At 40.1% G+C, this 27,197-nt stretch overlaps 1 protein-coding gene and 1 non-coding gene across 2 annotated transcripts; both read left to right on the top strand.

Moving 5' to 3' along the window:
* The first annotated feature begins 19,352 nt into the window (after window positions 1–19,352).
* Window positions 19,353–26,270, top strand: LOC125009094 (elongation factor 2-like). Its single transcript, XM_047586711.1, has 13 exons — window positions 19,353–19,500; window positions 20,631–20,845; window positions 21,594–21,775; window positions 22,210–22,421; window positions 22,727–22,905; window positions 23,039–23,144; window positions 23,439–23,691; window positions 23,823–24,018; window positions 24,119–24,485; window positions 24,568–24,921; window positions 25,015–25,197; window positions 25,391–25,523; window positions 25,901–26,270. Exons 1-13 carry the CDS (start codon window positions 19,498–19,500, stop codon window positions 26,092–26,094), a joined length of 2,577 nt encoding a protein of 858 aa, XP_047442667.1. The 5' UTR covers window positions 19,353–19,497; the 3' UTR covers window positions 26,095–26,270.
* Window positions 23,285–23,352, top strand: LOC125010038. The gene has a single exon (XR_007113011.1). It is a non-coding gene; the product is annotated as a small nucleolar RNA SNORD37 (small nucleolar RNA).
* Window positions 26,271–27,197: the final 927 nt, after the last annotated feature.

Below are 27,197 nucleotides of genomic sequence, written 5' to 3'. Positions count from 1 at the left end.
GGGGAAAATAACTATTGTCAAGTGCAATTTTGTATCTTTAAAGCCATACACCTCTACTCGGATTAATGATGTTGTATTGATTCTTTTAAAAGCTTTTGTGAAATTACAGTTCATTCGAATCTTCATTTCTGAAATGATGTTTCAAAGCTGTTGGTGCAGCAATCAGAGCAGTTGTATGTTACGTTTTAATCTGACTTGTTTTGATTTTTACATAATTCTTTTTTTTTTCTTGGTTTGTTTTTTGCTTTAATTCAGCTGCATTTTCTACTGCGTTGCTATAACTGGAAAACAGCAGCAAACTACCTTCTTGGTGGCCCAAATCCAAACTATAGAAATATTGCATAGGGTAGATAGGGTAGAATCCAGCATCCACCACTTTTCCTGTAGCCACATTTGTGTCTTGTCCTTTATTTTCCTTGACATGGAAGGTTTACTAAACTGGAATGTTATTGAACTGAACGTTATATACATGTAGTTTTCAGTCGTGAGGTTTCCGTCACACACCACACCACTGTAATACATAACACCGGAGAGCTACATAGAAGACTCTGCGTCAGCAAATGATCTGTTACTCCAGTCTGTCTAGCAATGGATTTTCACTGACATCACCTCACATTCAAAATCTTCATGCATTCAATGTTTGGTATTGAGACTCATGTAAATTCCATCTCAGTGCAGAAAAGAATTCATTTGGATTGATGAATGGACAATTTGGTATTAGGAATGCAGCAGCTTTTAGCAGACAGCAACCAATTTTCTATGGTGGAAGCTTACATCATTATCACACGCAAAAACCCTGATGCAAAAACTCCTTCTCAGGTGAAGGATCTGTTGGAAATTGGCTTCACATCGTTCCCAGGGAGCAATTTCCCTTCCTTCCAACTTTATTATCCTGTTGCGACAGGATAAAACGCTTACGTGTTCTTTTCAAATTCATTGACTGTAAATACAGACATTGCGGAACTGCACTTTCTAATGTGGAGCTGATTCATGGTCTGACCTGATGTCTTTTCAAAAAAGACATCCAGATTCAATATTTCCAGTTTGGTCTCTGGAATTCCCTCAGTATGATACATTATTTAATACCAGCACTAGCTCTCCTATCATCTATCAAAGGTAGATGTCCTATCTGAAACACTGGAATTCACAAACATGCAATTTTATAGTACATGTACTGTACTGTATTGTATAGTATACTATACTGTATAAATATACTATACTGTGCTGTCTATGCTGTGATTTTGAATGCCTCAGATTTTAACCCTTTTTAATGTCTGCACAAAAATTACTCAAAATGTTACTGGATTTTCAGTCAATAAAACAAAGGAAAAATAAATGTTATTTATTATTATTCATCTCATCTCATCTTCTACTACCTCTTGTCCTCATTAGGGTCACAGGGGTTGCTGGAGTCTATCTCAGCTGTCATTGGGCGAGAGGCAGGGTACATCAGCGCTAACCACCAAACTGTTCTGCTGCCCTTTGTTATTATTATTGTGATTTATTTATTTAATTATGTATTCGATAAAATTGCTAATTTCTGTGAGTTTCAAAATTAAGTGTGACCCCCTTGTGCAGCGATAACACCACTTAAACTGGTAACTTCCCACAGATACTTGATCAGTTTGGATCTAGTGAATTTGGAGGTCAGGTCAACACCTTGTGCTGTTTTCTTCATGTATTTTTAGATGTTGCTAAACTATTTGTGTGTGTGTCAGGCAGCACCCTGCTGCCATCGAGGAGTGTGCTATGGGGTGGAGTTGCCCTACGGTGGCCGACACGGGCCAAACGGACGGCGACGACCAAATACGTCTCAATTCGAGAAAACAGCTTCAAGTACAGAAACGATGCAAAATCACAAACTCAAACACAAGTCTAAACGAATTACAAAAAGAGAAACGTGGTGCAAACGAAAAAACGTGCTGCAAAAAACAAAGACAAACGTGCTGCAAATAGAGAAACGACACAAACCCAGAAACGATCTGCAAACGAAAAACGCTGCATTACCGGTCACTACAAACGGAAGTTCTCCAAACCTGAAGGGGGCGCTCCTAGCGTAACAGCTCATTGGAGAGACACACGGGGTGGAGAGAGAGACAGAACAGCTGGCTGAGCCATTGTGCATGAAAATACGGCGTGAACGGTAATGTGACTTTTATTTTATTATATTTATATATTATGTTTATATAACTGCTGCACATTACGTGACGTTTATTTTATTGTATGTTACACCAGACGTTACACGGCTGCACATTTGCTTGTCGATTATTACTGTTATTGAGATGAGTATTAATACTCTTCACTACCTCTTCATACACACACACACGGATTACAAGTTAACTTCTGTCATTAACAGACATAACACCTACTGTGCAGCGTTGTATGGTATGGAAGACTGTGATAATGGGTGTTTTATATCAGTCTGTAATCATTTTATCTTATTTATCAGGCTAATCTAGCCACAATCTGGCTACAGTAGCCGAAATTGCATCACCCTAACTCCAGTTTGTGTAATACTAGAAAAGGTAATGGTCTTAGTCCAAGCATCATGTAACACTAAGACTATGAATATATTTTCACTCCCAGGTTTGGTGGAACTGGCTGTGGGTTTCCAGTTTCACTGGAGGAACTGCAGCCATTTGAGAGTGAGCCAACGCACAGTCCATGTAGAGATCACCGTCTCCAGACACGGTTTGAGGATCTACAGAGGGAAAGTGGTCTAATGCATCCAATGACTTGGGAGAGCTGTGCTGAATGCTATGTAACACTGAAGAACGTGGGTAATTTTTAACAGAACTGAAAATACAGGTAACAACTGTTGAACTTTGGACACTAAAGGTCAACCCAACAGTTTTTTTATACAAAAAAAAATTAGTACAGTCCGAAACCAGGTGAATTTTGTATTCCATGATGACAAGTGAGGCTGAATGTCAAGAGAGAGTGACTTCCTTGTTACAGGTTTTAGGGAGTCACCTGTCAACCTCATAACTCCAACATAAATCTGCAAAATAACAGTAAATAAAATGGAAATTGATATAACATGAGAAAATGATATGATCAGTCACTTAACAAGGTGTGGGTCTGCACTGCGAGCCAAATCTGAACAATTCTGCAACAACCTGTGTAATGTTAACAACAGTTCATACCTTCACTGGTTTCTTTTCACTCTGAGAGGCCCGACGTTTCTTTCAAAAGAAAGACTTTCTCTCCCTTTCTTTAACTGCCCTAAACTTCAAAAATGTCCCTATGCTTGAGTTTCCCTCTTTGAAAAAAAACACACACAGGAATTACATCCTGATTCAATGCTCTTATTAAGTTTACATTTAATTATGCTCATATAAAATTACTTTCTGCAGGACATTTTGTATTGTATGTATTAATTTCCATTAATTAAGTGTTCTGTGATGTTTGGAGTCTTGGTACATGCTCATTCGAGGTGTTCGTAGGTGTTAGCTTGAATGGTTGTCTGTCTGTGTGTGTTAGAACTGCGGAAATGAATGAATGTATACATACATAAATGTAAATGTAGTGGAACTGTATTTTATTTATATCGTGCTTTACAACCAAAGTGCTTTACAAGGGCTCATGCAGCAATTAAAAACACACCAGAAAAGTACATGAGTAAAAGTACAATTAAAAAATAAAGCAATAAAAACAACAAAAAGAAGATAAGAGTAAAATAAAATAAGATTTAAAAATAAAAAGACACACAAGTAGAATGGTTTAAATTATTTATCTTCCTGTAATAATATGTCTATATTCCATATTTATGCTTTTGGTAATTGTTCATATTGTAGACAATTGCATTATTGTGCTGCAGCTTTCAGTTGGTTTAAAAAACTCAGATTCAAACATGTTGTGAACAAGCATGTGTCTACAGGTATACAGGTATTTTGAATCAAGTTGTTACATACATGAAACATGACTAGACTGATCTACCACCACAGGGCCAAATTCTGGAAACTTATCCATTGACTTCCACAAAAGAATTTGTTTGGTCACAGTAGCAGAGTAATAGGTGAAGATTAGTTAAAAAAAAAGAAAGAAAGAAAGAAAGAAAGAAAGAAAGAAAGAAAGAAAGAAAGAAAGAAAAGTACAGATAATATAAGCAAAAAAAGAATAATAATCATAAAGAAATACAAATTTTGCATATGTATAAATGTACAAAAAACAGAAGTAAATATACATTATATACATATGAAGAAAAAATAAAGTGCAATAATGTGCATAAACATGAATAACGAGGCGTATCCGTTGCAGAAAGGTGAGTTGTTATACAGCTGGATTAAAAATTGTAGGAGTGAAGCCCTGTACCGTTCACTGTGGGAGTGGAGCTGAATCTGTTGGAGAATGAGCTCCTCTGCCCCTCTGTAGTGCAATGTAATGGATGAGATGGGTTGGCCCTGATGGACAGCAGTTTGTCCAGTGTCCTCCTGTACTTCGCTGAGACAACATCTCCAACTCGCTTCCACGTACTAATCCACATATCCAGCCTTTCGGATCAATTTGTCAATCCTGCGTGTATCCTTTTTGTTGGTGCCGCTCCCCCAACAAACCACAGTGCAATTGCAAAATTATTCTTTCATCAAACTGTATTGGCTAAGAATATTATTAGATCTTAGCAGAGATCTGCTTTGACCTCACCACATGTACCACGCAATTCTGAGATGCATTGTGACCATCATAGAGAAGCAGTTGGAGGTGGGGCCCCCTGATCTGTGCAATCAATAACACAACAGAGACCAATACCAAGAAATGAAAAACAACAGTGTGCTTGTCAGGAGTGAAAACGAAAACAAAAGGTTGAGGTGAGTGGAGGTGTAAGGGTCTTGATTCATATTGTGATGTAATCAGTCTGCCCCACCAAGACTTTTTGGTTTGATGAGCACACATGTGGTCCCAGCAACATGGAAGAAAAAACAAACAGAAAAAGCGCAGTTCATGCTGTTAGAAAATGTGCTGCATTTGAAAGTCTGTTGTGACAAAGCTATGCGCATATGTAAATTACTTATGCAGTCATTAGAAAAAGACAAATGGAAGAAAAAAAAAGAAAAGAAAAAGATTTGCATTGGCAGCCAGATAATATTATATTAGTATAATATTAGTTGTTTTTTTTTTTATCATCCTTGTTTTTCAGTTTTCTTGCCATAGGGAAATAAAGAAACTACCCAATAGCACATTGGCCCATATTCAGATAGCTGGCTGACTGATAAATCAGTCCAACAGGACCAGAAGACCCTTTTTTACCTATTTCATATCACAGACTATACTAAACTACCTGAGGTAATCCTAGGTGCTGTAATTTTGACAATCGACAACCAGACAGTTGTATCGGTGGAAAATTTCAAATATCTCTGAATAACCCTGGACAATAAACTCAGCTTTGATCACCACGTCACACAGATCAAGAAAAGAAGACAAAAACGACTGTTGACAATCAGAAAACTGAAAACACTCTTCATCGCCTCCCACCTATTGTTACTTATCCAACGTCATCCAACCAATCCTCCTCTACTGCTCTGTCTGCTTCTACACCGTGCTTTCAGTCACCAACAGAACAAAATTAACACATATCACACACCTTGCCTCCAAACTCATACACCCCCACACAACGTGACAGAACTGAACAATAGATCCATAAGATGATTTGCTGTCTCAATAGAGCAAGATAATACACACCCAATCAAACAAGACCTCATGCCACTACCATCAGGTTGTGGATACTGGACTTTTATTTATTTAATTCTGATGAGCTCACATGGGAAAGAGTTTAACACCTGCAGCCATAGCCACCCTAAATAATGGACCCTGATGGCTTCTTTCTCCTCCTCTGTGTCTACCATCTGTGTTCACATTTAATGTCAAATGTTATAGTTTGTTGTTGATTTTAGCACTTTCTTTTCTTGTACAATCTTCGGTTATAGCCAATATATGTACAGTCAAGTGGAAACAAATCTACAAATCTGTCACAGCATAACAGGATGTCAACATCCTGGTTGTCGTAAGCCGTAAGGTCAGCTATGATGCGCAACACACAGCTTCACCTCAGGACAAACCTCACTTCTTCTGCTCCGCTGCCAACATCCATACTGGCCACCTGCCTGGAGGAGATAAAGGTTTGGATGAAGGTCAACTTCTTTCAGCTGAACAGTTCCAAAACGGAAGCCATCAGCTCAGATCTGGCAAAAACCAGTGGGACTCGAAGTACACCCGTCTACTATCTGGAGAAGTCTGTCCAAAAGTGTGTCTTCACGGAAGAGCTGTATCCACAAATCTATACCACTGACATGGAAACAAGGCCAAGTCACTCAACTATGCATGAAAACAGAAGAACTGGAGTGCAAAAAAGTGGCAGCAGGGGCTCTGGACTGATGAGTCAAAATCTGAATTATTTGGCTGTAGCTGAAGGCAGTTTGTTCACCGAAGGGCTGGAGAGTGGTACAATGGTGTCTTCAGGCAACAGTAAAGCATGGTGGAGCTTCCTCTCAAGTTTAAGGCTGCATTTCTGCAAATCGAGTGGGAGTTATAGTTGGAACACACACTCTGGGGACCACAACCCCGGCCTGCTACTGCAGGGGCGCTGCGCCTGATGTCCAGGCAATGTTGCAAAGACGTGTCACCCAGGGGAGCCCTATAACACTCACAGTCTTAAGATATCTTCTTTATTGTGGTTATACTGGGGAATATTATACGTGGCAGTAGGCCATAAAAGTGGTGAGAGCCAGTGATGAGTAGACTGATAAATAGACAAGATGAATCATGACTTCAGATATTGCATCTCAAAAAGGCAATAGATTCTTTGCCTGGCAGACAGATGTTCTCCTGGGTATACTCTCAACAGAAACACCAAAGCACAGCAGCATGGATTACACTCCAGAGTGATAAATAACATGGAGGAACTAATACAAACAATTGCACAATACAAATTAACTTGCAAATGAAGCTCCTCCAGCGTGTACAGAGATGGAGATGGAGAAAATATGAGATGCAGCAGCAGTAACAGTGGCAAGGAGTGAATACAAACATGAAAACCTTTCAGAAATCAGGTTAGTAAAATGTGATGTGTGTGGTCGGTTTGCTGTCAACTGACTCGGCACAATGTGACATCGAAGCCCCTTTCATCATCAACAAAACTGGCTTAAAGTCAACGTGTCAGCAGCTTCCAGTTTGTCATGAATACTTAACCCCAGAACTCCACTAAACCTCTGGCGATGAACCTGGCTCCTAAGCTGCATTTTAGATTTGTCTTTGTTGAATATACAGTGAAGACCCACTGACATGTCATCCAAGCAGTTCCTTTACTGGGTCATATTCAAAAACAAAACTTGCTACAACAATTGGCTCTTCAAGAGCTGGTCAGAGCAAACAAATGCCACCACATGGCAATAATGTTGCTTAGCAACAGTAAATGTAAGTAGTTGAGTGTGTAATGGTAGATGAGTGACATTTTTCTAAAGAGAGTGTGAATGCCATGTAGCCAACCAGGCTGCATTTCAGTAAAGCCTTTCTACTGATATCGTTTTCTGAAAGAGCTTAGAGTGTCCTAGAACTGGGTCATTACTCATTTGGAAGTGATGGGCTCACTTTTAAATGCCATTGTCTTTTGCAGTTTGTGTTAAGTCACATAATACCTACCTAAAAAACAAACCGAAAAAATGAAAATATGCCAGCTGTCCGCCATTGCCTTTGGTAGCTTTGTAAACTTCTGTTATATTCTCGTGAATCTCCCCTGCCTTCTCTGTTTCTGTCTCTCTCTCTCTTTTCTCTGATCTTGTCCTCCGGTTAAGTTCCAGTGTTGTGTCCTCACAGAGTTGGATTTTAACAGGCCTGTCACCTAACTAGCTAGGGATATTCTTCCATTCCCATAACAGAACGCATTTGTCATGAAGGCATGGTTCAGTTAAGACAATGAGAAAACATTCCATCAGACACTGCCTCAGTGTTGGGTTTCTGTGCAATATGGTGCTAGGTGGCAATGGCTAATGAATTTTCAGGCACCAGTCCCTTGGTCTGTGGGTGGAAAGCAAACATTAAAATATGCTACCTATAAATGACCAAACCCAGTTAAATTGGGAGAACATGAAAACTTCACTGTGACAGTAATTGTGTTTCCATTACATTTTTTTGCAAAATAAAAGTGATATTTCTAAAATTTCAATAAAGTACAACGTGTTTCCATTGAAAGGTGTTTCGCAAATGAGCTGTAAATCTTGTAATATCCCATAACTGTGTTAAATTCTCATCACATGCGATGTAGAAATGTGCCTTGAAAAGTATTGCATGACACTGTGATGTGCTTTAATAATTCTACTCCATGATTTAAACTGGATGTTTTAATGACAAAAAAGGTACTGAGAGTCAGTATGTGCATCCAGATTTGCTCTAAAACACAAACTAGGATGCAGCCTCACTGATGATGTCAGCTGCCTTGGTTTGATAGTGCCTTATCATAGACACATCTCTTTACAATTGTATGCATTGTTCATACACTCACACAGTCACCCCCTAGTGGTGGTAAACTACCTCAGCATTCACAGCTCAGTCAGACTGATGGAAACATGGTTGCCAATCCCTGCCTACGACCTCCCCAACCAACACCAACATCACTCACTCACAATCATACACCAGTGGAGTTCACACTAGGAGCAGGGTGGGTTAAGTGTCAGACTAGGTACTACGTACAGGGCAGAAACAAACGCCAACCTTTCGGTTATTAGATGACCGCTCTACCTCCTGAGCTACTGCCGCCCAAAGGGGAAAGTTATGATTTAATGCATCATAGCGCATTTTCCATCAATTTTAACAATAAAATAAGTTAGATCTTAAACACGTGGGGATGCAGCATTCTGTTATTATGGCTACCAACTGTGTAAAAACCTATCAGAGAGCCACAGGGCCGCAGAGAATGTTGATAGTTTTAAAAAGAGGCCCAAGACTCATCTTTTCAATCAAGCTTTTACATAATTTTATTCATCTTCACTATTTAACTTAACCACCTTTATTCCAATATTTTAGATTTTAGATTATTAGATTTAGATAGTTAGGGTTAGGGTCAGAAATTGGGGAAGACAGACACGTGAGGGAAATGCAGAGTGTAAGGTGTCTTGAACAACTTGGCCTGGTTTATTTCCAAGCTGAGCTCTCGGTCCGTCAAGCCGGTCTTGGGCTTTCTTTTCTTCCATGGAAGCTTTTATCAGCCCTGGACACATGGACATTTTCAAAGTCTGGCCTCAACAGATCCTACTCTTTGCAGCAAAAGAGAGTTAAAGCCAATTGCCCAAGTTACTCCTCGTGTCCCTGAATCGCTACCATTTAGGACTTCAGAGTAAGCAGCAGCCAAAGAGCCACAGACACATTAATTGGAAATTCACCGGGTTGATATAAACTAGAACCCTTTAAGGCCAACTGTAAACATCACAAGTCCCATCAGCACCCTCTGAGAATCAGATTAATTAAATGCACATCCATGGATACACTGTAAAAAGAAACTCATAATCAACAGGGTATTCATCCTGCTCATGATGGTAGTAGCTGGGTAGTATCGTGACATAGGAAGGACAGTCTTGCCTGGATGTGAATGCGAGAGAGAGTCTGAAGCGCTCCTGTCTGATGAAGGTGAGGAAAACACAGTGGGAGTGGTGCAATGGGGCTTTGACTCATTAGGCAGATCTTATGAAAGCAAAATCCATTCATTAAGAACTTATCGGCATTAAAACTTCTCACCTGCTGGTTTACCCTAGACAAAAATAAAGACACTTAACAAATTCTTTCCGACCTCCATAACAGCAGCTTTGAATGCCTAATAAAGGGGAAAGAATAATTGACTTGCTAATGGTGTATTCTTTTTCCTAATACATTAATCTTCTTTTCTGAGATAAATAGCACAGCAGCAGATTATAAGGGTAACCAGTTCAAATCAAAGATTTAACTGCGAAGATCACTGGACGAAAACTGTCTTGTTAATGGATTTAATACCTGATTTAACCATGACTTCTTGTATTGTGTGTCTTAGAACGTTGCAGTGACTGCTCTTGACAGTGGCTTCTGCAGTACTAAATTAGAATTATAATTAAATCCTGAGTAATTATTACTTATTATTAATGTATAAGTCACAATGTTCATCTCACACTACAACTTACAGTAATGGAATCGATAGTTAAATAACTAAACTCAGCTGAAAAAAAAAGTCAAAGCAGATCCCTGCAACTGAGCAATGACCAGTCAACTGCTATAAATATTCCATCAAGGCACTGTACGCAAGTGAAAAATATATTTAAATATTTAATTTTCTAATTTTTTGGAGTGAGCAGGAGTGCTTTCCTTCAAGGGCCATTCACTCAGGCACAGAGTAGGTACATAAATTACTGAAGACGAAAAACGCTCATGGATGAATAATCTGTGTTTGTCGACCAGGCCAAAACACAACTACACATGTCACACAAACAGCTCAATTTATCATCCTCTTGTGGATGTGCAAATAATGATTGTCCCCTAGACAGAAAGGACAGTGTTGGTTCATTGTTCAAACAGCTTAAACGTCTTAAGGGTTGTTGGAGCGGGTGGACTCATGTAAAAAGACTGGCTTTGACACCAGAGACCAGGGTTTGTGTCTTATCTCCTGCCAAAGGTCAGTGTCTGCTTTCTGCCACGGAGGATTGTTCCCTGACCTTCACTAAGTACTAGTTGCACACGTCTGAAAATAAAAACACAGTTTCTCTGTCTGTTTTCTTTATTCTAGTGTGTTACTGTATGTCTGGCAAATTGCCTCTTTGTTTTTGTTTTTTTGGGCTGTTTAGTATGAAAATATATGTTTTCTGAGGTTAAACTGGCCAATTAAATGTTTCAAGAAAATGAATCGCAATGACTCTGGGGAAGCAATGACATTTAATCAAATATTTTTATGTAATTGATATTTGTCTTCTGATATGTTTTTGGGCCATTTTGCCTTTAATTCATAGTTTCAGTGGAGCCATGCTTACTTTACGCTCCAAATGTTTTGTTATACACAGAGCCATCTGGGAAGTTGTCCTTGGAAGCAGTTTGCAAAGGGCACGTACTTTAAAATAATACATGGCAGGTACTGGGATCAACTTTCTACCTATATAACTGTCTATCACAAACTAACTGCAACCACACAGGTTAACAAATCATATGATGCAAGTGAGTACTGAAGAGGTTAAACAACAAGTTGCCACCTGAGGTGCTTTGAAAGCAATTCATCCTGCCTTTGGAAGGACTGTTTGCATATAAAAGGTCCTCTTTTGAATTACTGTCATCACCCGCTCACCCATCCAAATAACGGAATGCAGGTGTTCCAATTATTTCCATAGCTACAGGTGTATAAAATCAAACACTTAGTCATGCAGACAGCTTCTACAAACATTTGTGAAAGAACGCGTCGCTCTCAAGAGCTCATTGAATTCCAGTGTGGTGCTGTGACAGGATGCCATCTGTGCAACAAGTCCAAGTCGTGAAATTTCCTCGCTACTAAATATTCCACAGTCAATTGTCAGTGGTGTTATAACAAAGTAGAAGCGACTGGGAATGACATCAACACAGCCATAAAGTGGTAGGCCATGTAAAATGACAGAGCAGGGTCAGTGGATTTAGGTTCAGGTTCAGGTTACTTTATTTGTACCCTAAGGCAGATTTGTTTTGCAGTCAGGTGATGACATCCTTTCACAATGACACAAATACAGGAACAGCTGTGGTAAAATATCTTCATAAAAATGTAAAATGCGCTGAGGTGCACAGTGTGCAGAGGTCGCTAACTTTCTGCAGAGTCAGTGGCTACACACCTCTAAACTTCATGTGACATCAGACTAGCTCAACAACAGTGCCTAGACAGCTTCATGGCCAAGCACCTGCATCCAAGCCATACATCACCAAGTGCAATACAATGCTTCAGATGCAGTGGTGTAAATCACATAACCACCACTACTACTGGACTCTAGAGCATTGGAGACGCATTCTCTGGAATGATGAATTACGCTTCTCCACCCGACAATCTGATGGGCCAATGTGGGTTTGACGGTTAGCAGGAGAACGGTGCTTGAAGTTGAAGTTTGGTGAAGGGGGTCACACGTACCAAAACAAGCTTTTTTTCCTCTGGTTTTCCTTGGCAACGTTTCACGAATTTCTCCGTAAATATTGATCCATTACAAAACTGCATCTTTGTAGTAGTAGAAAAGCTGTAGTAAATATGTGTGCCAGTTTTTCTGCTACAGAACTGAGGCAAAAATAGAAGAAGAAGACGCAGAGCATGTGCATCATCCACGTGCACATAGACCAACATACAGTTAGTCTGTAATCCTTTTTAGGTCATCATAGTGAAAAAGGTATATATGACCCTAGCCACCCAACAAGGGTCAATATCTGATACAGCGCTATCACAAGCCTGTAGTCAGCCATTGATGGCGTTGTTGTTATATGATGTTGGGATTCTAGAGGGTCGAGGGGTGGGGTGATGACATCATCGTGTTTCATGTCATGCGTCCACACACATGAAAAAAAACAACAAAAAAAACCCCAATATATATTGCCCTAGCCACCCAACATGGATGAATATCTGATGCAGCACTATCACAAGCCTGTAGTCCTCCATTGATGTTGTTTGTTGCTGTTATTAGACGTTTGGACATGAACATCATCGCGTTCATGTCATGCGTCACATGTTTGACAGAGACTCTGAATGCTTCTGTATACCAAGATATTTTAGGCAATTTCATGCTCCCAACTTTGTGGGAACAGTTTGAGGATGACCCCTCCCTGCTCCAACATGACTGTGCACCAGTGCACAAAGCAAGGTGCATAAAGACAAGGATGAGGGAGTTTGGCATGGAAGAACTTAACTGGCCTGACCTCAACCTGACAGAACACCTTTGGCAAAACTGTGTTGGCCAACATTTAATGTCATTTTAGTCCATGTGGTATGTGTCCATGACATTGAGTCTGTGCAGGGTGACATTAGCACATAATCAACACTATGTGTGCCTCATGTGACAGAGCAACCACAAAGAATTACTGTTGTGACAGAAGATGTGCAGTAAGTGTTAAGTTGAGTACGCTTCTCCACCTTGGCAAGATAACTATGTGGCTATAATGAAAGAGCAAAATTTTCACTTAATATTCATTATTACGGCTGCGGTGACATTGAACGTGTCTATTTGTGTGAGTGTACTGTTCTTTGTAAAATGTCCTCTTTACTACAAAAAAAAGTAGCAGATCTTTATGGAAATAAGGATGCTTGTGTATTGGCAAAGACGTTTAATTCAGTATTGCACTCACTTAAACCAGGAGACATGGGCGCGAAATAGAGATCAGTCACTGACACGTATGACAAACTACTGCAAGTTATAGTAATCTGACAACGCTGCACATCAACAGGGTCAGAGCAGCCGGTGCAATAAATAGTGCGTTGTTTTTAGCTCACTGTTTGAAACTGTTGTCACTCGGCAGCAGAGCTCTCAAGCACTTTTCTGTCTATTGATCCTGTGTCACCCACTCTGACAAACTCACTTTATTCAAATCACATGCATCTTGGAGTACTGCAAGCATTTAATCTGAAGAAACACATTCATATAGTTCAAATTTAATAATCCATTACCCATAACCTCTTCTCATTTGCAGCATCTAAGGTGCCTGAAGCTTATCCCAGGTAGTGACTGGCAATTTAAAGTGAGGTAGGGGCATGAACCCTACAATAATGTAGATCACATGCCTGGAGAAGCAGCACTTGAAGGACACTTGTATAACCAAACCTGTCCTTAAACTGACTACAAGCTCCTTTGAAAGGTGTTTGCCAGAGCTGTGATTGCCAGAACTCAAAATATTCCAGGCCCTGCACAGTCATGTCCTTCTTTCTGCTTCTAGTTCAAATACAGATTCATCCTGTCTTTCCGTCATCTCTCTTTTTTCCTACTGGCACATACATTGTGCTTTAGTGTACATTATAATATGCAGGCAGTATAGCACAAACATGCAGATGCAATACAGCTGTGCAAAGTTTTCATAACTTCGTCATGGGAAGGTGAGTTATTTATTGCGCATGGGATAAATAAAGTATCTATCTAGGATTATGTGTGTTCACTTATTGCCGCTCACATTAGACAAAAACTATTATATCACGTAGCGTTTTTAGAAGTCTTACACATTTGTCAGGAAACTGGGCACAGTCGGACAAGTCAATTCAAAACAGCTACCTTGAAACAAGTTTAATGAAATAGTGCATTTGTTACAAGATCATTTACCTGTGGTGTGGAAAAAAAGGTTGAATAAATTGATCCAAATAAAACGTCTTTCTAAAGTTTGCTTTTTCTCAATCTAAAATCTGCATTTAAAGAGTGCTATGAAGACAAGCTAGTTATTATGTCTTGATCTTTGCCCTGACATTAGTTAGACCTTAGTTAGACCTGCACAAAACTATTATATATATATTCCATATTCTCTTGTGATAAGCATGAATAAAGATACTGGTGAATGAGGGAACATGTAACATAACCAAGGTCCTTATACTTTAACATGACCACATCAATAATTAACCTCATGCTGTTATGTTAATTAAAGACATAATCACACTTGTGTACTCATATTAAATCATTTAATTTGTTAATTTATTAATTATTTAGTTAGTTAACAGCTACAAGGACACACTGTTTTAAAAGGCTATTAATGACATCTCTTACCTTCCTTTTCAGGCGATCAGTGGGCAGTGTTTAATGTGACTCAGGCCGAAGGAATGCAGCCAAATGTCGGACCACCTCCAAATGTGATCTGCTGAGATCAGATCTGTCAATGCGTCCTGGGTGTATTAACCATTGTAGTTTCCACTGGTCACCATAGGACAGTCTCTATGCAGTCTCTACAGCACTGACTGTATCATTCAGTAGAGACTAAATGATGCATTGCCACAGAAGAGTTTTAAGTGCAATACCACTGATGGTCGCTAAGTGCTGCCTACCTAATATATATAATAACAAAATCTTCATTCATAAAACTCCTGGGTACTCCTGCTTCCTCTTACTGTCCAAAGAGGTTAGGTTCATTAGTGATTCTAAGACCACGTTTACAAGAATAATTATTTTCGGGTGACTGAAACTGCACCCTTTTAAATGACACAGACAAATACGGAGAGTGTGCGCTTTTGTTTTTTTAAATTGGAGTGGACGCCTGATGCAAGTGCGATAATGTCACCACCCCAGCGACATCAATGGCGGACTACGGGTTTGTGACGGTGCTGCATCAGATATTGACCCTTGTTGGATGGCTAGTAATGACTGTAATCCAGCATGCAGGGTTGATGCACATGCTCCACCGATTCTTCTTCTATTTTTGGCTGAGTTCTGTATTAGAAACAGCACCACACATAGGTCTCTGATATGTACTACAGCCTTTCTGCAACTACTGTAGATGCAGTTTTGACACCAAGGAAAACCGGAGTAAAACAGTTGTCCATCTCTCTGTGTTAGCCATACGATAGACTGGCAGCCTACCCCGCTTCTTGCCTGATGATTTCTGGGATAGACTCCCTCCTGCAACACTCCAAAGGACAAGCAGTTACAGAAGATGATATGAGGTGAGGGGGAAAGTGTGTTGCGTGGTTTATGCAGTGTTTATTGTGTCTGCTTGCTGTTAGTCATATAATAATAATACTTCGGAGAAGCTCCGGGGGACATGGTGCTTGTGATCTCTGTATGAGCAACAGTTCTTGTCGAGACAGTTCAAATGCTATTTAAATGTATTTTGGAGCCCTAGGCTGATCACTTCAACACTGTTGAGATGCGTGCACTATATCAGCAATGTTTAGTTTCGTGTTTTGTTTGACTGTTATTTGTGAATATGCTGCTCTTTAGTTGTTATTTTTTATGATGTAAATTGAAGATTAACATAAATTAATGCATAAAGGATTCAAGGACTCAAGGAAACATTATTATCATTCCAACAACACATACTACGTACATGATGTGGAATGCAATTAAGCACTGAGGCCTGGTTCAGCCAAACAACAACATTAAACAACAACATTAAAGTATAAAACAGTAGAAACAGTATTTACATTAAATAGCAATAATGAAAAATATTTACATTAGGAATGGAAGTGAATTTAAATGTAGCTTAAATCTGGTGTGTCTCCACTACACATCTGTAAAACGAGGTCAGTCCACCACGCCTCAGCCTCCTAAGAAAATAGAGGCGCTGGTGGTCCTTCCCAAACTATGGTTTCCTTGAACAAGTTAATGTGAATAAGTTGTTGATTTTTTTTTTTTTTTTTTTATCAAGACTGAAAGAAATAGTTTTTTTTAATACCTTGTTGTCGCTGAGTTGTGTGATGTGATGTTCTGGTTTTCTCGTGAGGATTAAATGACAATGAGGACCAGGGCAAGAGAGCGAGAGTGGGGTCTAACTCTGAATGAAGCACAGGCATTGAAGATTTTCAGGTCTGAATTCATTTTTGAGGATCAGACTGAAGCAAATATGTGGATACAGTGAGTCAACTTTCTGCCTCTTTCTGTCAGATAAAGTACACGTGGTACATGGACTGTTCTCAAAGTAAGCAAAACAACTTTGAATTTTAACAAGATGCGTTGCCAGAGACTCCTGTTGTGGGAGAAATCATACCCCTCTAAAAGTCTGGTGTCACTTCAATCCATAGTCAATTACTCATGCTGAGCTACCTGCCAGTTCTTCCTGCCAGTCATTCTGCGTCTGTGTTTTCAGATTTGTCAGCACATTGAGAACCATAATGCAGGGCTAGGTGGGCAGATCAGGTGTGTGAAATGAAAACATTTTACATATTTTACTTCCTCAGCCCACAGGTAGTTAAATCTGTCAAATTTGTACACGTCACAAGCTCTGTGCATGTCTGTCTCCAGGTTGAGTGTGATTGTTTTCTAATTCTGATCGTTTTGTACCCCTAGCATAAGAATCAAAGAATCATCTAATGCATTTCAGCAGGGGCACGGTTTGAGATTAGTGCGTCACTGAGATGTGTCACGTATGGGATAATCTAGTTTAGTAAAGTTGAATCATCACCTTTCTTGTTGCCCTTTGGTTAACAAGACTTTCACCATACATCACTCTTATTTTAGATCATTCATTTATAAAGTGAAAAGAGCAGAAGAAACCACTCCACCTTCACTGAGGCCATGGGTTACTTGGAAGGACGCAGATTATCCAGCAACTTGGCAACTTTTGTCACTTACCGCTTGGCAACTTAAACCTAAAACATGTCACTTGAAGGTAAACAGAAAAGCTCTCACGTCTATTTTGTTATTTCTCCTTAAATTCATTAGAGCTATTCAGATGGAAATGCCTTGACTATCCACAAAAGAAGAATACGATTCAAATATATAGCAAAAGTGCGAGTTCCCTTCACAGAATGCAAATAAACAGCTTAACTAAAATTAAATAAAGGAAGTGAAATTACTCAGCACAGAAAATAAATAACAAAATAAGTGAGTAAGAGTAGAAGCTGCAATTTGTTGTGCAATGCTGTCACAGTGGTAGGACATTTGGAATGTGCAAATATTTTTTAGGACATACAAACATAAAAAATAGTTAATCATTTGCTCATTATTTAAGTTATAATCATGATATGCAAACTAAATTTTACTTTATATATATATATATATATATATATATATATATATACAGCTACTATACTTACACATATTTTTTATTAACAATGTTTTCAGAGAGCTATAGCAGACCAGCTCAATGTAATCACTTGTTCATTTCACTCATTTGGTTTAGGGTAGAAGTGAACTGTAGGAGGAGTAAGATGACTAGTATGATAGTACAGCTGAGAATGAGTTGCGTTTTATGTGACTTTACAACAACTCAGCTTCACCCTAACCCTAAAGCTGGAGCTGAGCTGCCATCTGCTGGAAAAATCAAGCAGCGAGTCATTTTCAATAAAACAGACTGTCCACCAGGTGGCCCAACAGAAAAAGACTAAGATATGCTTTACACTCAAACAAGTCAAAGATATTTAAATGATATTAAGCCAAAGTTTCACCTTTTAGGTCACCTCCTCATGTATAAGACATGATAGATTAGTGCAAAAGTTCCCTTTTGTTGTCAAAATGAATGTTCCTTAGTGACTGTTACCTCAGTGAACTAATCTATCTTTTTTTGGTTTTGGATTGATTCATGTTTACATGGTAAACAATATGATAACAACAGTCTTTCCACACTGCAATCATGGGCCTATTTTAGACATGCAGACCGCTGGCATTAGATAACCAGCAGTTCTTTAGAGAAAATAAGTGTTTACATTTGAAAAGGGTGTGAAGGACGCATTTGCTCCACCATGCTCCCCACTTAAACTGCACTGTATATTAATTGTATACATCAGTTTCATCAAATTTAAGCAATTAATTATATCGGATACATTGAACAAAGATACAGTCCAGTTAGAATTTGTTGCCAAAATGATTTATAAATGCCTGTGTCCAGTCAGGACTGACACTCTTTCTGTTTTTGGCACACATCAGTTGGAAGGGACGCTTTCACATGCATGATTGCTTTTTTAAAAAAGTCTGTCCTTCCAGTGCATTGCTAGATTGTGAAAATCTGCTCGCACTGCAGTTAGTGCCTGATGGACACAATGTAAAGGACATTGTGCTGGGTGCTGACGGTCACATACAGTACACTGCTGTCTGCAGCTTTTCCATCCCTGTGATTCTTGACCACGCTGCTGTGTAATAACCAGCTAGTTATGGTTGGTTTGCTACATGAGTAAGCTAGGTTTGCAGCGTTGATAATAAAATTAATACATTGACTTTTGAAATATAATAAAGCATAATATAGTAATTACTATAACATATTAAAAAAAAGGCTGAACCACTCCAGTAAATTACCCTAGAAACCAAAATGACAGCTAACACACAATTTAATTCTAAATGATGCATTCACATTTTAAAACTCAATTCAGTTACTACAAATTTGATATTATGATGCTATTAATCCCCAGACTTAATTTAATAACAAACATATACAAAAAGCTCAGACACAGCAACATTTTATACCAGCAAAGGAGACCCCTGAATAAAGAGCTAATTTTTTGGCTTTTTAAGGCCTAGTGACCTTTTGAATCTATATTAGGTTTGCTAACGCACAATAAGTTGCACTGATAAAATAGCAACACAGAGAGATATCCAAATAATGGCAATCAAACTTCTATTTTCTTCTTCTTCAGAATGCTCTCTTTTATTTTTTTAAAGATTGTTAACAAATATTTACATTTTCTTCATATTTTTTATTTCAATTATACCTTTAAAAAATAGTGCTCAATTTCACGTAAACTTTTTTTTAAAGGCCAGCGTCAGCAGCGAACAAAACAGCGTCATTTGGTCACGTTACGTGCAGGCGCGCGCGGTATAAAGCTCTGTCTTCTGACGTCAGCGGCCTCTTCCCTGCCTATGCCCTCGTGAGGTGGGCAGTGTAAAATTTCGTGTCTCTTTTCTCCACCAAGAGAATCCGAAACCATCCGCCAAAATGGTGAGTTGATAATACTTCTGTAGCTAATAAATGAATGATTGGGTTCAAATGGTACCATAAACTCGCTAAAGTGTTGTGATCATACGAACAGTGAAAGGATGCTCTACGCCTTGCATGTCATTGTCTGGTTCTTGCTTCGCATCAAAATGGCAACCATTTTGTCATCTGTACAGCTAGCTATAACGGGCCACAAAGCCTAAGGCGTAGCGGTTCCGAACTGTTGAGGATTTCTTTGTCCCCTAATTTGTCGCATTCGCTACAGTCGAAATGCCACATAGTACAGACTGTCCTCTTAGATACATTAAAATGTGTGAGTTTGGGTCCGGATACGGTGTTGGCTAACGTTAATAAGGACGGCTTCTGCGCTAACGCTGGCTGTAATGTCGGCCATTGTCGCACATAATTGTTGCGAAACAAGTACTCGAGTCCCTTTTGGAACATATAAGCTTGACGAGACGAGTGAAATGAACCAGATGGGGAGTTAGGTTTGTTAAGAGTTACAGGAATCATATGCCGGTACGTCGTGTCTGCCGGCGTTAGCGTTAGCAAGTTCCAAAGTCTGTACACGTGGCCTATTCATGCTGATATATAATGCCGGGTGTTGCCGGTTTAGATCGGTTGTTACTAATGACTCATTGGATGCGTTGTCATTTTAGTTAATATATATTTGTCATTAACTGGATCTACTGTTACGCCTCGGCTACGACTGAATTTTCTTATAAGCTAAAAGTAGGTGAGGAGAACGTCACGTTTGATGATGGCGGACACCGAGCACCCGCAGAGCACAGCAGCTGAGTTTATCTTACGTCAGCAAGAATTTTAGATGGATGAGGGTGCGGTTACCTCAGAAATGGATGTTTATGAAACGCGTATCTCGGTGTAAGTGATCTGAATGGTTACACTGTAGCAAGTGCATTTTGACAACGTGGTTGTAGTGTTTGAAATGTCAGCACCTCCCTGACATGTTAATGCCCGTTGCAATTTTGGATAGGGTTGCCAAAGAATACCAACAATGGAAATCATCTGTGGTTTGAATCGTGTGGCCCCTATCTTTTTTTTTTTTAAATTTGTTTTAAAGAATGCCACATTGAAATGCTTTGTTTGAACGTCATCCGATCTCGTTCCCTCAGGTGAACTTCACCGTAGACCAGATCCGTACCATCATGGACAAGAAGGCTAACATCCGTAACATGTCCGTGATTGCGCACGTTGACCACGGAAAGTCTACATTGACGGATTCGCTGGTGTCAAAGGCTGGCATCATTGCCTCAGCTCGTGCTGGAGAGACTCGTTTCACCGACACACGCAAAGATGAGCAGGAACGTTGCATTACCATCAAGTCCACGTAAGTATCTTGTTCCCAACTGCGCGCTTCTGTCACTAACTCCGGTGGTAAGATAGGAATTAGTTGATATTGTGCAAGTGTACACCGTTTTTCCAGCTGTCAAATTGCCAAAAGTGACTCAGGGGGAAGGAGCAACTCAACTGCAGAGTTTTGGTGCAGTTTAAAAATATCTTTGTTCAGCTGCTTCCTCACATGCGCTCATTCCACTAGGGTACGGTTTATTTTGATTAATCTTGTGTTCTGTTAAACACTGATTTCTGTAGTCTTCATACAGATGTTTGTTTTGGTGAACAATAGGACTGCCAGAGTGCTGGTGAAATATTTAAGCAAGTGCTCCAAATCTCTAAACTATTTTGTGAGGATTCAAATTATAAATATTCTACTTTATTGTTTGTATGTACCCTCCAACATATTCAGATTGTCCAACTAGTTAAATTTGCTTATTCACCTTTTGTTACTAACATCTGTATTAAACTTGTTTGTTACTATTATTACCGGATGCATGCATTTGTAATATTGTGTGTGCTTGAATTGCATTGCAAGTTTGGGAGAAGGCCAGTGCTTCAAAGATAAATGTTTTTTTCTATTGTTACTTACGCAGATTTAATAGTAAAGTCAATTTTGAGATGTGGAAAATGCTGATATTAAACATATACATTTGTAAATCAACTGGCCTTTAGTTAAATCTAGTGCTTGATAAATAAAAAATGGCGTCTGGTGTTAAATGATGTGTTTTCCTCATCTACAGAGCCATCTCTCTGTACTACGAGCTGAGTGAGAATGACTTGGCCTTCATCAAGCAGAGCCGGGACGGCGCTGGCTTCTTGATCAACCTGATCGACTCACCAGGGCACGTTGACTTCTCCTCTGAGGTCACTGCTGCTCTCCGTGTCACTGATGGAGCCCTGGTTGTTGTGGACTGCGTATCTGGTGAGGGCAGACCAGAGCCTGCTTTAAAAGTTCTTCTGTGTTTATCTTAAGCCTAAATGTAAAAACAAATAATTTAGCAGGAAATTGCAAACAGAGTAGTGTCGTATTGTGACATTGCAGAGTTTTCTTTTAGATTCCATTAGTGTTGTCTGTCAATATAAGGAAACAAGCCAACCATGCAGGGGAACAAGTTAACAAGGCTGAAAGCAATAATCCATAGGATGGAAAGTAGCTGCTAAAAATTAACAGCAGGTACACACAGAAATACAGAGACTGGAAGTCGTTCCCTGCTTTAAATTGTATACATACTAGAGGGTGATGTGTTAGCACTATCTCTATTATTCTCACTGTAGTAAAGCTCATTATTCTGCTTATGTGTATTAAACTTAAACTGCTATGCCGTGGGCTAAATGTCTGTTGCGTCTTCCTACCAGGTGTTTGCGTACAAACTGAGACCGTGCTGCGTCAGGCCATTTGTGAGCGCATCAAGCCAGTCCTGATGATGAACAAGATGGACCGTGCCTTGTTGGAGCTGCAGCTTACAACTGAAGATCTTTACCAGACTTTCCAGCGTATCGTTGAGTCCGTCAACGTCATCATTTCCACTTACGGAGAGGATGAGGATCAACCAATGGGTAACATCCAGGTGAGTGGTCGTCTGAGCCTTAAAGTGATTCACGTGTTTTTTTTGCCTCTGGGTCCCCTCAAGGACATACTAGAACAACCAAGTGGTACCCATTAAGCCATTGAGCCTTACACTGCTGTCTGAATGCATACACAAATACAATTTCAGTTGATGCCTACTTTTAATACCTATTCCCGTCTAACAAATGTTCCACACCACAACCATAGACATTTTTTCCATATAATATCACATAAGTAATATTCAACAGAAGTTAAATATTTAATGACTGAAAAAACACATGCTGATGTGTTTATGATCTCTTCTAGATTGATCCAGTCATTGGTACCGTGGGCTTTGGATCTGGACTGCACGGCTGGGCTTTCACCCTGAAGCAGTTTGCTGAGATGTATGCAGCAAAGTTTGCTGCCAAGGGCAACACCCAGATGACACCAGAGGAGCGCTGCAAGAAGGTGGAGGACATGATGAAGAAGCTGTGGGGCGATAGGTAAGTTATTAAGACAGAAGGTGTGCTTACCAAAAGCATTGGCACAGTATTACAAAGAAAGTGTTTTTTTAATAATGTAAATAGCAGCATCTCTTTAACTCTGTGGGTTAATATGTTGCCTTTGTTCTTTTAGGTTCTATGATACCGACACCGGAAAGTTCTCCAAGACTTCAAATGGACCTGATGGCAAGAAGTTGTCCCGCACCTTCTGCGCTCTTGTCCTGGACCCCATCTTCAAGGTAACAAGACATAATAAACAGATGTTATTGAAATATTGCTAGTGATGCACTACATTTAGAAGATGAGGGCACAGCCTTTTAAGAATGGATTCTACAATCTTTTTTTTGAATAAAGTAAGATGTAGTTTCTTTTTAAGCCTGCAAATGATGATCTGATTATTCTTCACTTTGACCTGACTTACTAGTGATGAAAACCTTCAACCTGAGCAGGCACACAATGCATTGGCTCTGTTAACATCCTCACCATACTTTGGTTAAATTGCTTTCTAATGACTGATATTCATTTCCTTCTAGGTGTTTGATGCCATCATGAACTTCAAGAAGGAGGAAACTGCCAAACTGATCGAGAAGATGGACATCAAGTTGGATGCTGAGGACAAGGACAAGGAGGGAAAGCCTCTCCTGAAGGCTGTCATGCGTCGCTGGCTGCCTGCTGGAGAAGCCCTTCTTCAGATGATCACCATTCACCTGCCTTCTCCCGTCACTGCCCAGAAGTACCGTTGCGAGCTGCTCTATGAAGGACCTGGAGATGATGAGGCTGCCATGGGTATGAAGCAGTTGAATTTTTGTTTAATGCATCCGTAGAAGCAATGGGGTTAGCATGCATGCTGACCTGGGTCAGACGTTTTTAATTTGTTGTTGGTTCTTGTAATAATACTGATTAAATTTGTCACCCAGGTATCAAGAACTGCGACCCCAAGGCTCCCCTGATGATGTACATTTCCAAGATGGTGCCCACCAGCGACAAGGGTCGCTTCTATGCATTCGGTCGTGTATTTTCTGGGTGTGTGTCCACCGGCCTGAAAGTACGCATCATGGGACCAAACTTTGTCCCTGGAAAGAAGGAGGACCTCTACTTGAAGCCAATTCAGAGGTTGGTTTGAACATCCGGCACGTTGAAATACTACGGAGGTGAATTTATCAGATGTTGGTCACACCTGAATTGTCTGATCTCTTAATCTTGCCTCTTACAGGACCATTTTGATGATGGGCCGTTACGTCGAGCCCATTGAGGATGTGCCTTGTGGTAACATCGTTGGTCTGGTTGGTGTGGACCAGTTCCTTGTCAAGACAGGAACAATCACCACCTTTGAGCAGGCCCACAACATGAAAGTGATGAAGTTCAGCGTCAGCCCTGTGGTGAGAGTTGCTGTGGAGGCCAAAAACCCTGCAGACCTTCCCAAGCTGGTGGAGGGTTTGAAGCGTCTGTCCAAGTCCGATCCTATGGTACAGTGCATCATTGAGGAGTCTGGAGAACACATCGTTGCTGGAGCTGGAGAGCTGCATCTGGAGATCTGTCTGAAGGATTTGGAGGAGGATCACGCTTGCATTCCAATTAAGGTAATTAATTGAACAACTTAAATTTCATGCGTTTCACAAGTTCTAGACAATTCTGCTTTAACACTATGCATTTTCTTTTCAGAAATCTGAACCCGTCGTGTCCTACAGGGAGACTGTCAGCACAGAATCAAGTGTCATGTGTCTGTCCAAGTCACCCAACAAGCACAACCGTCTGTTCATGAAGGCCCGTCCCTTTGAAGATGGCCTGGCTGAAGCCATTGAGAAGGGTGATGTGGCACCTCGCCAGGAGCTCAAGACCCGTGCCCGCTACCTTGCCGACAACTTTGAGTGGGACGTCGGTGAGGCCAGGAAGATCTGGTGCTTCGGACCTGATGGAAATGGCCCCAACATGCTGGTGGATGTTACCAAGGGAGTGCAGTACCTTAATGAGATCAAGGACAGCGTTGTGGCTGGTTTCCAGTGGGCCGTGAAGGAGGTGAGAGCATGAAGTGTGCAACAAAGTGCTTTTACTAACGATAAATGAATGTAGTTTGATTCTCACGTGGTATGGTTTCTGAATGTTGTTTAGGGTGTCCTCTGTGAGGAGAACATGCGTGCCATTCGCTTCGATGTCCATGATGTGACCCTGCACACAGACGCTATCCATCGTGGTGGTGGTCAGATTATCCCCACAGCCCGCAGAGTTCTGTATGCTTGTGAGCTCACAGCCGAGCCCAGAATGATGGAGCCCGTCTACCTGGTGGAGATCCAGGTAAGTGTTCCCTCATGTCCTTAGTTACATGATATAAGTTGAGCCCTGTAAAACTTGTTTAGCTTGTTTGACGCTCCTTGACGCTCCAGAGATGTAGCTATCAACACTTTGCATTTGTCACACCAAGTGTTGTTTATGTCAACTAAATTGTCACTTCCCAAACTTAACTGTCTATATCATGTCTACTCTGCAGTGTCCTGAGGGTGCAATTGGTGGAATCTACGGTGTGTTGACCAGGAGACGTGGTCATGTGTTTGAAGAGTCCAGGGTCATGGGAACACCCATGTATGTCATCAAGGCCTACCTGCCTGTCATGGAGTCATTCGGTAAGTCTTCCTGACAAGAGCAAGACGTCTTTCAACTCTTGCTGTGTTTAATTTCATTCCTGCATGCCAATATGTTATCTGAATGTTTGGAGAGTTACATTGTTGATGGTCCCTTGAAGTGTGTTTATATAGGATTGCTGCTGTTAAACACAATCCCTGTTGAGTACTGCAGTCTTTATGTACAACACTTGGTCTACAGAGTGTGGTCAGGGGAATGTGGGTGTCTTATTACCTTTAGGAAAATGTAAATTTAAAGCTTTCTTTAGTTTTCGTATTATTTTATTATATGGGGTAAAATGCATTCTTTCCCATATTTGTGACTACTTTTACACATGGTGGTCCTCATACCCATAATCTCCATTTGTGTCTGTACACAGGTTTCACAGCTGACCTTCGTTCAAACACTGGTGGCCAGGCCTTCCCACAGTGCGTGTTCGACCATTGGCAGATCCTTCCTGGAAACCCGCTGGATGCTACATCCAAGCCCGGCATCGTCGTCACTGATACACGCAAACGCAAGGGTCTCAAGGAGGGTATTCCAGCCTTGGACAACTACCTGGACAAATTGTAAAATCCTGGACACCGCTTGGCTCTTGTCTTATTCCTCTATGCCCAACAAATCTAAGTATGTTATGGGACCGGACTGTACAGAACATCGTGAGCACTAATGTTTGCCAAAAGAATCAATAATAAACACCTACAAAAATTGTAAACGATAAATAAAAGAAAATAAAAACTTTTATGGTTCAGGCTTTTTTGTCTTATTTTTTTGTGGGGGGGAGAACTATTTTTATTTTTTTTTTGAAATGCACACAAAGAAACCCAACAAACACAGGGGATGTATGACGTATGCAATTACACTTCATGTTATTTTAAGGTTTTTTTTTTTTTTTTTTTCCTTCCTTTTTTATGATGTGGGCTACATCTTTACCAACCAAATACACTTGGACAACTTATTTCCCATAGTCCATTCCTCACTTTCTCGCCATTAACCTTAACTTGCGTTCAATATTGGCAAAAGTACTTTTTAAGTTAAGGGGAGAGGGAAGAGTCTTGCTGTGGTTTTTTGCATGATGAACACTTTTCTGTTATGATTCTGCTTTTGTCTGTCATACTGTCAGAATCTGTCTTACCCACTTTTGAACATTCTCCCATTAATCCTGTATTTTGGGCAGTCCCAGAATGTTTGTGTGTAACCCGCCTCTCCACGCTCCCTTCGGCATAGTTCAGATGTTTTGCTGTATTTCAACGTGATATACGCACTGTTAATGAATTCCCTCAATGTTGGGGTATTTATGTCCATCTGAATGGTTCCATCCATTCTCCCTTGGATAATATATTTACTTCAAACTCCTTTTTTTTTTTTTTTTTTTTGCTTTAGAGATTTTCTATTTTTTTTATCTATTTGTTTTGGGTTTTTTTTGACTCATCCTCTGAGAATTATAACATTTCCTCTAGTTTAGTGTTTTACAAATGTTCTCCCCTTCCTGGTGTTACTGTAGAGTGTTCTTAGGTGTAAGAATTCATAAAAATCATTAGCTGGTAAGTCCAATTGAAGTTGTGTGAATGACTTCATAGTTTGATCAATATATACTAGCCCCTTGTTAGACCATTTGTTAAATCCTGAATCCACGGTAGATGCCATGAAGTCTGGGTCCTTTGATATGTAATGCT

This window comes from Mugil cephalus, chromosome 6 (assembly GCF_022458985.1).
Source record: "Mugil cephalus isolate CIBA_MC_2020 chromosome 6, CIBA_Mcephalus_1.1, whole genome shotgun sequence".
In the NCBI taxonomy this organism is placed as follows: Eukaryota; Metazoa; Chordata; class Actinopteri; order Mugiliformes; family Mugilidae; genus Mugil; species Mugil cephalus.
Note: the sequence above shows the minus strand (reverse complement) of the source record. Positions and strands in the feature narration are given on the sequence as shown.

Excerpts from the sequence above, each read along its gene's own strand:
- LOC125009094 (XM_047586711.1), top strand. Across the intron at positions 20,846-21,593 it reads TGCATTACCATCAAGTCCAC|AGCCATCTCTCTGTACTACG; the intron begins GTAAGTATCTTG and ends CCTCATCTACAG. Across the intron at positions 22,906-23,038 it reads AAGAAGCTGTGGGGCGATAG|GTTCTATGATACCGACACCG; the intron begins GTAAGTTATTAA and ends TTGTTCTTTTAG.